At 39.5% G+C, this 16,640-nt stretch overlaps 1 protein-coding gene across 1 annotated transcript in view; it reads right to left on the reverse strand.

Moving 5' to 3' along the window:
- BNC2 (basonuclin zinc finger protein 2) overlaps positions 1–16,640 on the reverse strand; it is a gene marked incomplete at its 3' end in the record, with an annotated part of 165,283 nt that overhangs the window by 119,066 nt on the left and 29,577 nt on the right. The window contains exon 2 of the mRNA XM_084305434.1: positions 1,713–1,815. Coding sequence (XP_084161560.1) covers positions 1,713–1,815 — 103 coding nt within the window. The remainder of the gene's footprint in view (positions 1–1,712; positions 1,816–16,640) is intronic.

Below are 16,640 nucleotides of genomic sequence, written 5' to 3' on the forward strand. Positions count from 1 at the left end.
TATTATTTATTTTAAAATATAAAAAGCATTTATATTATTTATTTTAACGTATACTGGTTAAAAACAAGAAGTGGGATACCCATATGTGAGATTCCAAGTGCACTCCTTCTTTCTATTACTCAACAGGAAGACACCCTGGAAAATAGCTAGATGAGTCTTCCCTACTGTGGATAAGCAAAACCTCAGATGCTGATTCTACACAAAACCTGAAGTATGCCTGAACTTCAGAATTTTGTGAGGTTTAGTAATCCTTCCAAGAAATGTCAGTCTGGTTATATTGTGGCTGAAGATATTTTTCCAGGAATTAAGAGGAGTGAAAACAAGGATTGTCTCTAGACAATTGAGTACATAATACATTTGCAACCAACTACCATATGGGTGGCATTATGCTATTGTTAGGCAGGATGTACGTACTATTATCAAGTATTATCAAGTGACACAGGACTGAATCATACTTACATTCCTGATTTTTTTTTTTTTTTCCAGGTATGTGAATGTTTTAAAAACTTCTCTGGCATTCTTTTCTGTTGAATTTGCTGAGCATTCACACTTGTAATAAGTCAGCAGTGTCAGGCAGAAATTTATAATCATGCACTAAGTAAGTAGAGATCAAGTCCATGTTCGAGGTACTAAGCTTCCAACCCGTGTCTCACAAATAATAAATAAAATAAAATAAAATAAAATAAAATAAAATAAAATAAAATAAAATAAAATAAAATAAAATAAAATAAAATAAAATAAAATAAAATAAAATAATAAAATTCATAAAGTATAATGCACTGATTGTCTGCTGGAAGGGGAGAATGAAGATTGTGCTTGCTTAGATGTCAATAGCCCAGACCATGAGAAGAAATCTTTAATTTCTTCTGCAAGCATAGTCTTTCTGTTTTTGTTTGTTTGTTTGTTCGTTTGTTTGTTTGTTTTTATCCCCATCTTAGGTATTCTCCTTTGCCCTGTAATTTTTTATTCAGCTCTGTCTTTCTCTCTCATATATATCCATATTGTCAAGGAAAATGAAAGTGAATGCACAAAATATATTTTATATATTAATAATATTAAAATATTATAATAATATTTAAAAAAATATTTTACTTTTTCTTCCCACAAAAAAAATACACAAAAAGAAAGGCCTGCAAGTATGGTTTGATGCCTTACAAAACCTGGGGATTCTGATCCTTCTATTCTTTCTTCACCTACTTAAACACAGGGAAGAGACGTTCAACACACTGATCATGTGTGCATACTGTTACTGAGCCAAATAGGATACACTGCTTTCATTCTGATGTTCTTTCACTCTGAAGTTCTGAAAGGTTGACATTGATATGTCTGAATTTCCATTAGTCTCAGCAACTTATTGGCTGATGCTTATTTGTAATATAAACTCTGCTGTGCAACCATATGATAAACCTTTTGCCTTTCTGCTAAGGTCTGATAGAACCACGCTACTTCCTGGAGGCTAGACTATATTTTTGAACCGTACACACGTTGTTGAACTCCTGTGGCGTCTATTGCCCAAGTAATCGACCTTCATGTTTCCATCCTAGAAATCATTATAAAAAACCACATATTTGCACAGACCCAGAGTGCACCTACATACCTGCACAGATGAACAGGTATCACTTCTGTCTGTGCCACTCCAGCTCTTAGTATTTATAGAGACTGAGAAAGATGGACAGAATAGAAAAGACAAATGCAGAACAGACATTTCTTACCATGTGCCACCCAGCCATGTTTACACTGATCACAGGTTCTCAGGTTAATCTTCCCTGGCTGAAAACATTCACATGTGCAATTTACCAGTGTACAGCGGATGGCCTGGAAAAAAGAAACAGAAAATACATATTAACATCTTTCTCCCCTCTTGTACAAATTTGTTGTGAGAGTATTGTACAGTAATTCTAACTAACATACAGTAATAACTTCTAACATTCAAAGTATTGTTCATTCTTTTAAGTAGGGATTAATTTTCTTTCAAAAACATATATCAGTATCCCTGAGCAAAGCTTATTCAATAACATATTCTGTTTTTCCGTGAAGACGAATACTTATCTAAAGTGTTTGAAAGAATTGCTCTATTTCCTCTAGGATAAAAAGAAAAAAAAAAAAAAGTGCAAAGACAAGGATTCTCTAGGTGTTCCACAAATTTTCTGATTTTGAATCACTTTCCTGAAGGAAAATGTTACTAGTGATGTCTTCCCAAAACAGCACATCAGCTTAATTAAAATGAAGCATAAAACAAGGAAATGAAAACATATAAAAAGGAATACTTTTTCCTCTCCCACCATGGTATCCAAAGGTTATTCACAATTTTCCTTTAGGAGCTCTCATAATGTGCAACTCCATTACATCAGAAAGGAGTCATGGATGGATTTGATGTTTTCCTAAAACAGGGTAAAATTATGGTAGAAGAATAGGTCTGTCTCATAATACATCTTGTAACTTTACTTTTCTTCTTCAATTTTTGCCAATATCTGGGCCTAACACTTCACTTCTTAGCATTCTGCATTTGTCAATCATGTACCATAGAACCACAGAATATCCCAAGTTGGAAGGGACCCACAAGGATCATTGAGTCCAACTCCTAGCTCCACACAGGACAACCCCAAAATCAGACCAAGTGTCTGAGAGCACTGTCCAAACAGTTCTTGAACTCCATCAGGCTCAGTGCCATGACCACTGCCCTTGGGAGCCTGTCCCAGTGCCCAACCACCCTCTGGGTGCAGAACCTTTCCTTAACACCCAGCCTGACCCTCCCCTATCCCAGCTCCATGCCTTTCCCTCGGGTCCTGTTGCTGTCCCCAGAGAGCAGAGCTCAGCACCTACCCCTCCACTCCCCTCGTGAGGGAGCTGCAAGCCACCATGAAGCCTCCCCTCAACCTGGGCTGAACAAACCAAGGGACCTCAGCTGCTTCTCATACTTTTTGCCCTATAGACCCTTTACCATTTCTGTAGCCCTCCTTTGGATGCTCTCTAATATTTTATGTCCTTCTCATACCATGGTGCCCAAAATATACGTAATTCTCTCTTTTGCAAAAGAAGGAATTATTTCAAAGCAGTGAAGCTAAGATGCCAGTCACATGCAGAGATCTAAAATTTGTTTATATAAAACACCTCATTAAAATCTTCTCTCCCTTTCAAAAAAGATTTCAAAACCTACACAGGTTTACTTGAGAGAGGCTAACTATAGTCACAGAAAAGCAAATACAAATTGAATGGGACTTTTTTAATGTGTAACAGATTTACGTTTTTAAATAGTGTAGAAGAAGACCTCTGCACTTCAAACTGCTACTAATAAATCTACGGCACACATTTAGATGTAATTTGCATGGAGATTTCTGAGACATAGAGGCTTATTCTGATCATTCACAGATTAACAATCTACTGTAACTACCAGAGATGCCAGGAAAAGATATCTCTATAGATTTAGATGCAATCAATGATTACACAGGGGCTAAGGTGGGGGAAGGGTCCTTAGCTCCTATGGCCGCAGACATACTGAAGCATTGTGAATTCTCTTGCATCTTCCAAACAATTAACACACCCCCATACACACTCCATCAAAATCAAAAAACAGTTACCTTACCTATATCATCTTAAAGAAAATTACATTCAATATTAATTTGCCCAAGCTAGATTCCTTGGTTACTGACAATAGAAAACATCCGAATTTATTTTGTTTTCTCTCTTATCTATCTGCATCACACAGCATTTAAAGCCATTTGTACTTCACCAATCCAATTAGAACTTGTATTTCTCCAATAAATTTCTCATACAGGTGTCCTTTTTTTTCCCTGTCTTAATAGTTCTTTTACTACCTTTTACTCTCAAAAACCTTGCAAGGGAAAAAATATCCTGCTCTATTATGCCTGACACTTCAGGGCCTCAGTCCCAATGTCACTTGTCCAATTACTCATTAGCTAGGTTATAAAACACTGCTGTATGTATGCGTGATTAAAAGAATTAGCAATATGAAATATAAGGGTACCAGAGTGCTGACCGTGCAAGAATAATATATGTGTTTGTGGGATATGAGGAAAAAATTCTCCAGAAAGGTCCTGTTTCATGTTCAATAGTTTATTGATTCAATAATATATCAGGTCTCCACCGGTCAGTAATGGTGTTCTTTCTCTAATATGTTCATTAATTAATGAACTCTGTAAGTAATTGTACTGCAAAAAGAAAGAAGGCCTTACAAAAAAGGATTTTTATGTTACCATAAAAGGATTTCTCCACGTTTTGAATTTCTCCACCAGTGTGACAAGTATTTGCTGTACAGTATGTATAGTGTGAGTAATATCCTTACAGCATATGTACACATACTAGATGAAATTGTGTCATTTGGTAGAGTTTTTTTATTAAAGCTCATCCTCATCAGCATTTCCATTAGACCTCTACATTTTTATTTTTTTTTTCTTCCTTAGAGGTCAACAGGTTGCCTGTAAAAATTGGATTCAGCTTGAACCTGAAATACAACGTTTCTAGCTAAGAGTGAATTTTATTACACACATTCAAAAATGATCTATTTAGCCATTATAAATTATGCGATGGGGGAAAAAGAAGTCTAGAGGTTTCACGTTTCTTTTCCCAGAGTTAAAGAGGGTATTGACAGTGTAAAGTGTTGAAGGGCACTGAGAAACTAGTAAGCTTTCTATCTTTTATACATACCCTCCAAAAATTCATCCAAACTGTACAGAAACATGAAAAAATCTACTTGTTCCTCAGATAACTAAATCCAAGAAGTCTTGTATCCAAGAGTTTTGTATTTTTACTAAGCAATATGGATTGGCATGAGAAACTCTGAAGACAAATAGCATGGCCCAGACTTCAGCCTGGCCTTACTTGGCTGCTTTTTCTGCAAAACAGATGTTGATGCCAGGTTGTAAACTGGTATCAATACTTTCCCAGCCCATCATGGAAAATCCCATGCATACTTCTCAGTGATGAGGATAACTCCGCAAACTGCAAGATGCTCATTTGGGACTGAAGAAACACGTATTCTATTCCATATTCCTATATGGTTTTAGGCAAATCACTCTGTAAGCCTGATACCACATTCCCTAAACAATAACATGATACAATGACAGTAAATTGCTGCTGTCAATGTAAATGCAACATAAGTGATGGAGGCTCTTGAAAATCTCAAGTAGACTTTAGTCCTTATTTCAAAGATTCATTTTTTCACTTTACTCGGTTAATCCAGATCACTACCTCAGATCACTACAATCCAATACCAAACCAGTGTAACCCTGTGGAGAGAAGATTCCAGTGTGTGACAAGTGTATGTTCCTACACACACAGAGTGTAGGAACAGAGTGTGCATGAATGAATACATGGACCTTCACAAATGCAACCAACATATGTATGAGACTTGCAAGGATGTATATCTGAATTATTAACAATATCTTTTTTTCTTTTTTTTTTTCTTTTTTTTTTTTTTCCCCCAATAGCATTTAATTAACACATATGAAACACTAAGAGCATGACAGGATCAGGAATGACCCAGAACAGAACAGGAAGATGAAAGTATTGTGGATTCATCTAAGAATTCAAGGCTTTTATGCTGTGCCTCCACTCCCCAGCGGCAGCATTTTAAAGAAGAGAGAGGATAAAAGTCCAGTAGCTGGTGTGCTTGTAGGTAGCAGCATGGATTGGCATTAGCTGTGATTGGACATCTGTTACTCCTTAATTTGACAGGGGTGGGGTCTGGAGGGTTGCAGAGATCTGGAGAAATTCTGCAGCAGCTAAACATTGTAGCCATTGTTCAACCCTGTTAGAAAGTAGGTATAAAAATTCAAGGGTGTAGCAGAGCTAAACTTTTGCCAGAAAAGTGCTTTTGAAAGAGTACTGCTAGGCTTTCCAGAAGCCACCCAGCGTTAATTCTACTTTTGTAATGTGTCACTAAAAAGTTAATGTAACAGGGCACTATGTGTACGACACTATGGTTTAGAGATGGAAACAGAAATTTTTCCTGACTAAGCCTTTTCTCAGAAACTCCTCCAAGAAAGACAGACAGAAGGAAAAGTAAAGAAACCAAAAACCTTGAATAGAGAAACAGCAGAATCATCACATGCAGGCTCCCCACATTCAAGGGGATAGGAAACCATGTATTCAGAGGACAGCTTGCACACTAAAGCCCTTAGCCAACCTCTAAAACATGGTTTCCTGTAGCAGCTTGAAAGGTGCCATGGCGTTCTTCCACACTAACAACCTGCAGATAATAGCAGTTCTCAGATATCTTTATACATCCCTTCCATGGAGCTCCTCTCATAACACTTCTTGCATGTATACCAAAAATACAGTGGCCTTTGAGGATATTTTATAATAGCAGTGGATGAAATGGATTGGATTGCAATAGAATTGTTTTAAACGATTTAAACAACTGATTCCTTAAATCTTAAATTAATGCTATTAAGGCTTAAAAACAAAATACCATACACTAAAATAAATTAAAGGTTTTATCACAGAATCACAGAACTGTAGGGGTTGGAAGGGACCTCGAAAGATCATTGGGTCCAACCCCCCTGGCAAAGCAGGTTCCTCAGAGCAGGCTGCCCAGGTAGGCATCCAGACGGGCCTTGAATATCTCCAGAGAAGGAGACTCCACAACCTCCCTGGGCAGCCTGTTCCAGTGCTCCGTCACCCTCACCATCAAGAAGTTCTTTCGCATGTCAGTGTGGAACTTCCTGTGCTCTAACCTGCAGCCATTGCCCCTTGTCCTATCCCCACCAACCACTGAGAAGAGGCTGGCTACATCCTTCTGTCCCCCACCCCTCAGATATTTATATACACTGAGGAGATCCCCTCTCAGTCTTCTTTTCTCCAGGCTGAACGGATCCAGGTCTCTCAGCCTTTCCTCATAAGGAAGATGCTCCAGGCCCCGTATCATCTTTGTGGCCCTCCGCTGGACTCTTTCCAGGTGATTCCTGTCTTTCGTCTATCGGGGAGCCCAGAACTGGACACAGTACTCCAGGTGAGGCCTGACCAGGGCAGAGTAGAGGGGGAGGATCACCTCCCTTGACCTGCTGGCCATGCTCCTTTTAATGCATGCCAGGATCCCATTAACCCTCTTGGCCACAATGGCACAGTGCTGGCTCATGGTCAACCTGTCATCCACCAGGACCCCCAGATCCTTCTCCTCAGAGCTCCTCTCCAGCAGGTCATCCCCCAGAGCGTACTGATACTTCGCGTTGTTCCTTCCCAGGTGCAGGACTCTGCACTTGCTCTTATTAAATTTCATTTGGTTTCTTCCTGCCCATCTCTCCAGCTAGTCCAGGTCTCACTGAATGGCAGCACAGCCTTCTGGCGTGTCAGCCACTCCTCCCAGCTTTGTGTCATCGGCGTACTTGTTGAGGGTAGACAGTATTCCCTCATCAAGGTTGTCGATGAAGATGTTGAACAAGACCAGGCCCAGCACAGACCCCTGGGGAACGCCACTAGTCACAGGCCTCCAGCCAGACTCTGCTCTGCCGATTAACACCCTCTGAGCTTGGCCAGTCAGCCAGTTCTCAACCCACCTTGCCATTCACTCATCTATCCCACATTTTCTCAGCTTTGCTAGTATAATGTCATGGGAGACAGTATCAATAGCTTTGCTAAAGTCAAGGTAGATGACATCCACTGCTCTCCCCTAATCTTCCCAGCTGGTGATGCCATCATAGAAGGCAACGAGGTTGGTCAAGCACAACTTCCCCTTGGTGAATCCATATTGACTGCTCCTCATAACCTGCTTCTCTTCAAATTGCTTGGAGATGGCATCCAGAACAAGCTGCTCCAATACCTTTCCTGGGACAAAGGTGAGACTGACTGATCTGTAGTTTCCCAAATCCTCCTTCCTCCCCTTCTTGAAGACTGGAGTGACATTGGCTATCTTCCAGTCTTCAGACACCTCACCCATTCTCCAGGACCTTTCAAAGATAGAGAGTGGTTCAGCGATCACATCTGCCAGCTCCCTTAGCACACAAGGATGCATCCCATCAGGACCCATGGATTTGTGTATGTTGAGCCCACTCAGATGCTCCTGAACCACTCACACATCCACCAGGGGGGAGCCCTCCATTTCCCAGACCCTTTGTCCTATTGCCAGGGGTGAGGAGTCCAGGGGGAGTGTCCTTGAAGCAAAGACTGAAGCAAAGAAAGCATTCAGTATCTCTGCCTTCTCAGCATCTCCTGTGACCAGGACACCCCCCTCATTCAGCAAGGGACCCACATTATCCCTAGTCTTCCTCTTGCTGTTACATACTTGAAAAAACCCTTCTTATTATCCTTTATCTCTTTTGCAAGCCTCATCTCTAAGTGGGCTTTAGCCTTCCTCGTCACTTCCCTGCAGGCCCTGACAACACATCTATACTCCTTCCAAGAGGACAGGCTCTTTTTCCACATTTCATAGACCTTCCTCTTCCTTTTGATCTTATTGATGAGCTCCTTGCTCATACACGCGGGTTTCCTGCCCCCCTTCCCCAATTTCCTTTTCTTCGGGATGCACCAGTCCTGAGCATGGAAGAAGTGCTGCTTAAATGTAGCCCAGCTCTAACAAGCACCCTTGTCTTCTAGCAACCTATCCCATGAGATACTCCTAAGCAGGTCCCAGAAGAGGTCGAAGTTGGCTCTTTGGAAGTCAAGGATAGCAATCCTGCTTTTAGCCTTACTTCCTTTGCCTAGTTCCCTCTTGAACTCCACCATCTCATGGTTGCTGCATCCCAAGCTGCCCCCAACCTTCACATCCCTAACAAGGCCATCCCTGTTGGTAAGAACGAGGTCCAGGAGCACCCCCCCCACCTCGTCAGCTCCTCCACCACCTGTGTCAGAAAATTGTCCTCAACACATTGTAGGAACCACTTGGACTGCTTGTGCCTGGCCAAGTTGCTTACCCAGCAGATGTCTGGGTAATTGAAGTCCCCCCATGAGGACCAGCGCTCATGATCATGAGCAGCTGCTCGTAGAAGGCCTCATCGGCTTCCTCCTCCTGATCTGGAGACCTGTAGTAGACCCCCCACCACCATGTCTCCCATACCAGCCCACCCCTTAATTCTTACCCACTAGCTCTACACTTGTCCTTCACCCTCCCCCAGCTGGAGCTGGGTACACTCTAATTGTTCCTTCACATAAAGGGCAACCCCACCCCCTTGCTTCCCCAGCCTGTCTTTCCTAAAGAGGACATAGCCCTCCATGACTGCGTTCCAGTCATGCAAGCTGTCCCATCACACCTCAGTGATCGCAAAAAGATCGTGGCCCCATGACCAAACACAGATCTCGAGCTCATCCTGTTTATTTCCCATGCTGCGTGCATTGGTGTACTGGCACTTTAGGGAAGTAGCAGGTGCAGTTACCCCTGTGGGGATGCAAGAAGAAGATACTGGATGGGGGATTGGGAACGGTACCTTCTCTGAGGAGCCCTCAGACAATCCTATGGGAGAGCTCAGAAGTTTTTCCCTGTCTTCAACAGTAACAGTAGTGACGACTTCCCCCAGCCCTTCTCTGTCACCTTTAGCTCCCCACCCTTCCCCCAACAAACCTAGGTTAAAGCCCTGGTAATCAGCCCAGAGAGCTTGCTCCCCAACACACTTGCGCCCCACTTGCTCAGTTGGTGTCTGTCCGTAGCCCACATAACCGGCCTCTCAATGGATGGCCCAAGATCAAAATACCCAAATCCCTGGGCCAGACACCACCCCCTCAGCCAGTCATTTACCTGTCCTGTTCTGCTCCTTCTATCTGCATCCCAGTCACCAAGTGGGAGGACAGAGGAGAACACTACCTGCAACCCCAATCCCCTCAACAACCTCCCCAAAGGTTTTGCAAAGGATGCAAAGTCCTTTTTAATATTCTTTGTTTTTCTAATAGCAGCTTCCCAGGATCCAACCTGAATGACTACGAGAGGATAGTAGTCCTCTGGTTTAATGAGTTGTGGCAGAGCCTTCCAAATGTCTCTGACATGTGCCCCAGGAATACAGCACACTTCTCTGGCTAGGTTATTTGGGCGGCACATAGGAGACTCAGTGCCCCTCAGCAAGGAGTCCCCAGTCACCAGGACTCTCCACTCTTTTTTTGTGGCACAGATTACAATGATAATAATTTATAATTGACGATGAAGCATTCAGAAATATCCTGCTGCTCTGTTTGAGATATTCTTCCTGAAGAATGCAATCCATAAAGAAAGAAACATTGAATACTATTAAATCATGTGGCCTGCTACACCTATGCATAAACTAGTATGGATAATATTAATATATGTTATTCCTGACTTCTGTGGGTTTCCCCCAGACCAAGGATATTCATTAGTTTGGGTGATTTAATTATACAACAAGTAAATATTATTCACATATTAATAGAAACAACCAATAGCAGTAATGGATAAATCAATCTGTCTGGCTGTTTTGCAGAGTTTCCACAAGATAGGAAGCAGTAAGCTATCATGAAAAGGATCACAGCAAGGGAGAAGGAGGAGCACGTATAAAGAAGAGGCATGATTCCTCCTCTGGAGTTTTGCAAGTTACCACAAAAGACAGAGAAAGTTAAAAATGATGCAATACTTTGGAGAGACTTACTTTTACAACTTAGTTAATTCTGAATTTTAATAGCTGGTCTAACAAATAATTATATTAATAGCCTTATTTTATTTTGTGACAAGGCTCCTACAATGCTGTGAAGCTAAATATCTTACTGAAGTTTTATTCGCATTCCATACAGTTGGCAGGGTAACAGATTCTTGCTCTTGATGTCCTTTCCTTGTTTTCCTGCTGTGCAAAATGTCTCTAAGAAATGTCTCACATCAATCCATGATACAAGGGACTGCTGTGCACCTAAACAGATGGTGGAGTCAACTCTACTAACTTTATGTGCATGGAAGTTCCATCTACCTGATGGAACTATCCTAAATGCCTATCCTAAAGCAGATGCCTGTCCAGATCCCTATCCTAAAGCATCTGCCACACATGTGTTTTATTGAGCCCACACAATCCAAGTCCACTGCCATCAATCAGAGGAGCGCAAAAGTGAGGATGATTTGGTTCCATGTTGGTGAAAACTTTTTAATGAGAATCCAGCAGATTGATGCGTAAGTGCAGTTTCTTACTGCTTCATTAAAATCAGTAGGACTCTACATGAGCATGCACTCTGCACAAATGTATTAGTTTAGTATTAGTGATAGGGTTTTGAAACATAAACATATATACATAGATTTAAAATTTAATTTTTGTGTAGTGTTGTAATTCATGAGGTCTATAACTTTTAGTAACAAGGGCAAGAGCTCTACATACTTAATTGACAGAATAAATTGTTTTATTTATTGTTTAAAAATTTAAAATGTCTAGTCATTTGTCAAAAGCTGATTTCAGCGAAATGAAAGTAATTATTGGGAAAGTAAAGTGCACTGCTTGCAGCTTATCTCTCAACTTTAAGAAAAGAAATGTGATAAATGCAACCTTTTATTTCTAAACTGTTTGTTTTTCAATTGTATATTGCAAATACCCGATATCTAATTTTGAACAAATATTTTATTGAAAGTAAATAACATTGTTATTGGGAGAATAATTTAAAGACATATAGCAGTTGATTTTGAAATGTCATGGCATAAAAAAAAATCATGCAAAGTTAATGAACAGGAGATTGATGAGAGACAGAGACCCATTCTTTTGTTGCTGTATGTGACTCCTGAGAAAAAATATAAGAAGCAGCAGACAACAGCTAAGTCTTGCACGTAGTCTGACATTTTTTCTATGGAGCATCTTCTTTGTCATGACAATTTTTCTTACCATTTCTTGGCTATAAATTGAAGAAGATAAAGTTTGTCTATATAGGTCTATACTGTATCTCAGTACAGGATTGTACCATACTACAAATTTAAGTTGATTTTTTTTTTTATAGTTTTTTATGACACTTATATGCTCTTAAACAGCACTTAGAATATGTGTGACCTCCGTTCTTTACTCCTGTAGAAATCCCAAGGAAAAAAAAAAAACAACAACAACAAACAAAACCCTCTTCTTTCATCAGTTAAGTATTGTTTTTAAAAACACCACAGCATTTTTTATTTTTTATTTTTTTTGCTGTTAACAGCAAAGTTCCCAAGCAATTCATAGTGTATTTAATAGCTGGCAAATCTGAAGTACAACAGAGTTTGTTTTATATTAACACCAAAAGGAGGATTAGTTGCATACTGGCATCATTTAGGAAATGCCCAAGTTGACCCTCCCCTAGTAAGCTTGGCATCATAGGGAATTTTTTGTGCTTTATAGACCACCACAACACCTAAGTGAAAAGATAACCAAAGCTTGGATGTGGGCAATAAAAAAATATACTTCAAGCTGGATATTATGACTGTTTTTTTATATTTGGGACCACAAACTTGTGTTCTTATTGAATTGCTGGCACATTTGACAGGATTTGGAAAAATAACTACAGATGTTGTGGGCTGCCAAATACATTCATATTTCATTGTTGGCAGATAATTGCACCTACAAAGTTATGAGGCAATCACTATGTGTCAGACCTTGGGTAAATTTCACTAATCATTTAAACCTGTTAGCATTAAAAAATCTGTGCTTCGGAATGTTTAACTGGCGAAAAACTGTGCTGGTTTGGAGTCTACATAAATCAGTGTATTAGATCCTAAAGTTAATTTTGGAGAGAAAAAATTCCTTCTCAGGAAAACACATATAAAAGAGAAAGAAAGAAAGAAAGAAAGAAAGAAAGAAAGAAAGAAAGAAAGAAAGAAAGAAAGAAAGAAAGAAAGAAAGAAAGAAAGAAAGAAAGAAAGAAAGAAAGAAAGAAAGAAAGAAAGAAAGAAAGAAAGAAAGAAAGAAAGAAAGAAGAAAGAAAGAAAGAAAGAAAGAAAGAAAGAAAGAAAGAAAGAAAGAAAGAAAGAAAGAAAGAAAGAAAGAAAGAAAGAAAGAAGGAAGAAGGAAAGAAGAAGGAAGGAAGGAAGGAAGGAAAGGAAGGAAGGAAGGAAGGAAGGAAGGAAGGAAGGAAGGAAGGAAAGGAAGGAAAGGAAGAAAGGAAGAAAGGAAGAAAGGAAGAAAGGAAGAAAGGAAGAAAGGAAGAAAGGAGAAGAAAGGAAGAAAGGAAGAAAGGAAGAAAGGAAGAAAGGAAGAAAGGAAGAAAGGAAGAAAGAAGAAAGGAAGAAAGGAGAAAGGAGAAAGGAAGGAAAGGAAGAAAGGAAGAAAGGAAGAAAGGAAGAAAGGAAGAAAGGAAGAAAGGAAGAATAGAAAGAAAGAAAGAAGAAAGAAAGAAAGAAAGAAAGAAAGAAAGAAAGAACTCATATAAAATGATACAAGCAGAGAGACAGAAATCAGTACATCTTTCCTAATTAATTGGGGTAGAAATGTGTGCCATACACTTTCTACAGGGTATACATGCAGCAGTATTTCCTCTCTGTAGGAAGACCTAATGTCTTCATCATGAAATTCTGATACAATTACACTTTTTAAAGTCATCTACAATTTTACATGGATAATTTTGCAGCCAAAACACTTGGGAAGAAAGAACAACTCAACTCTGATCCTGTGCCTGCCACTCCCACAGAGGCACTGTATTGATTAAGTCACTTAACCACTCAATTTCAAAACTGCCCAATCTGTAAAAAATGGGTAATGGTATTAGATACTATTTTCAGAGATAAGATTAAGAAACTGCTCACACAACACAATGAACTATGAGGATAGATAGTAAGGCAGAAGTTTGAAGCATATCATTTCGTCTCTTTGCACAAAAAAATATATATATGTATTTTTAAATTATACTACATTAGAAAAAAATTAAACTTCAAAAAGGAATAATTAAAAAAAAAAAAAAAAAGAATTACTTTGAAGGCCCTAGAGAAAATAATCTTCATTGATAGATGACCATTTTAACATGAATAATTATAAGCTAATAATGTGTTGCTCAAAACAAAAAAAGAGTACTTGGAATATGCTTATAATCTGAAGCAGTTTTAAACACCCATACAGTGCAATGAGGCATCTCATTTCTCCCCCATTTGAAGATAGTCAAATAGCTTCTGAGTTGCTAACTGCATTGCAGTATTTTATTAGCAATTTTACATCACACTAGATTAGTATTGTTTCTTACTTGTATTTATTTTCACTAATACAATTTGAAAGGTTACTAATACTGTTATATTTCTCTGTGGCATTCATGAAAACAGTTACTAATACAATATGAAGGGAAAGATCCTAACAAGATAGAAAGCTATTAATAGGATAAAACAGTTTTTCATGAAATAAGAACAACCTAACCTTCAAGCATTTTATAGAAACATTTTCAGTTCTTCTTGAGAAAGTTGTAAGAAATTAATGGAGACTAAGAAAAGAAGGATGAATCAATCAATCAATCAAATAACAACAACAACAACACCACGACATTTGTAATCATAGAATCATAATGCTTGGAAAAGACCTCTAAGGTCATTTTTTTGCTGTTAATAGCAAAGTTCCCAGTTGAATTCATAGTATATTTAATAGCTGGCAAATCTGAAGTACAACAGAGTTTGTTTCATATTAACACCAAAAGGAGGATTAGTTGCATACTGCATAATTTAGGAAATGCCCAAGTTGACCCTCCCTAGTAAGCCTCCCCTAATTAGTCCAACCTTTAACCTGGCACTGCCAAGTCCACCATTAAATCATGTCACTAAGCATGACATCCTACATCTACATGATTTCTGAAGATCTCCAGGTATGGTGACTCAACTATTTCCTGAGAGAGCCTGTTCCAATGCCACACAACCCTTTCAGTGAAAAAATCTCTCTTAATATCTAACCTAAACCTCCTCTGGTGCAACTTAAGGGCATTTCCTCTTGTCTTATCAATTGGTGGTTGGGAGAAGAGACTGATTCCCATTTTGCTATAGCCATCTTCAAGGTAATTGTAGAGTATGATGAGGTCTCCCCTGAGCACCCTTTTCTGCAGGCTAAACAGCCCCAGCTTCCTCAGCTGCTCTCATAAGACTCCAGGCCTTTCACCAGCTTTGTTGCCCTTCTTTGGACAAACTCCAGCACCTCAATATCCTTCTTGTAGTGAGTGGGCCCAAAACTTAACACAGTATTCAGGGAGTGGCCCCATCAAAGCTGAGTGTAGGAGACAATCATTTCCCCTAGTCCTGCTGACCATGCTATTTCTGATACAAGCCAGCATGCTGTTGGCCTTCTTGGCCACCTGAGACACTGCTGGCTCATATTCAGCTGGCTATCAACCAGCATCCCCTGGTCCCTTTCCACTGATCCTTTCCAGCTGCTCTGCCCTCAGCCTGTAGTGCTGCATGCGGTTGCTGTGCTCCAGGTACAGGGACCTGGCACTTGCCTTGTTGAATTTCATACACTTGACCTCAGCCCATTAGTCCAACTTATCCAGATACCTTTGCAGAGCCCTCCTGCCCTCAAGCAGTACAAGTACTTGTGCTTGACTTGGTGTTGCCTGCAAACTTACTGAGGGTGCACTTGCTACCCTTGTCCAGATCACTAATAAAAATATTGAAAAGAACTGGCCCCAGTATGGAGCCTGTGAAACACCATTTGTGTGGCTTTCCAGTTGGATATATTTGTATTCACAGCTCTTTGGATGTGGCCACCTAGACTGGATTTCATTTAAGTTAAGAATCACTATTAACTTCTTCTTCTAGTACTTCCAAAACTGGAAACCTGTACCAGCGAATGCTACATAGATTTTTATAGAGAAAACAAACACAGCTCAGAATAGCTCTATCTTTTTCCTGCAACTTTCTGCAAGCCACATTACTCCTGATCCTACTCACTCAGCTCATAGTACTGCCAACAGGATATTCTACAAAGACTGTGGGTACAATATGACCCTAGATTTCTATAGCATGTAATACAAGCGTAAGGTTTCCAGAAATCAAAAGCAAAGTTCTTTGCCCTGAAAAAAATAAGATTGACAAGAGCTTCTTTGCTTAAAATTTGAAGAAAAACACATGGTTGATTTAAGAATGAGTTTCCCTGTGCCCGAGAGAATATTAGCAAATGAGGGCATTTGTTCGTATAGATGAAAAATATGTTTTGAAACCTAATCTGTCAATTGTTGGAATTCAGTCATGCACTGTGTCAAGGCAGCGGTCAGTGCTGGATGGGTACCCATTAATGTGGATGGATGGACAGACCTAAGAAAGGCCTCACAGAGCTTCCTCTACCATTAACTATTTTGGAGATTAACATTGCTAGCTCCACCCAGATACTCACCTCGATGAGCACAACATCTAGGGTCTTTAGAGAGTGAGCAACTTGCACTTGTTTTACTCCCCTGTCAACCTCAGAGCATCAGAGCAATCATTCTCCATTACTGTTTCTGAATTGAACAACTGAATGGTTTACGATTTCTAGATCACTTCTGCACACAAAACTGTTGCTTTTATAAGGAAAGAGAAAAACATTCCACAAACTGAAGAGTGTTTTTAAGCCATTGAAATTTTTTCCAACCTTTCTTTCTATAAAACAAAAGAATAAGCATAATCTGATTTTAACAAAGTAAAATGCAGCTTGGCTCCTGGAATAGCTATTTCTTTCTGTCCACATATTCGGGAATACATTCTCCTTAAGAAATATGAAAAACTAATTTATTGTCTAACCTGCTCTTCTAAAACAATTTCACTTTTCAGGCTTTTCTTTAACCATATCAGATATTACTGTTTTATGGAT

This window comes from Netta rufina (assembly GCF_964035555.1).
Source record: "Netta rufina genome assembly, chromosome: Z".
Lineage (NCBI taxonomy): Eukaryota > Metazoa > Chordata > Aves > Anseriformes > Anatidae > Netta > Netta rufina.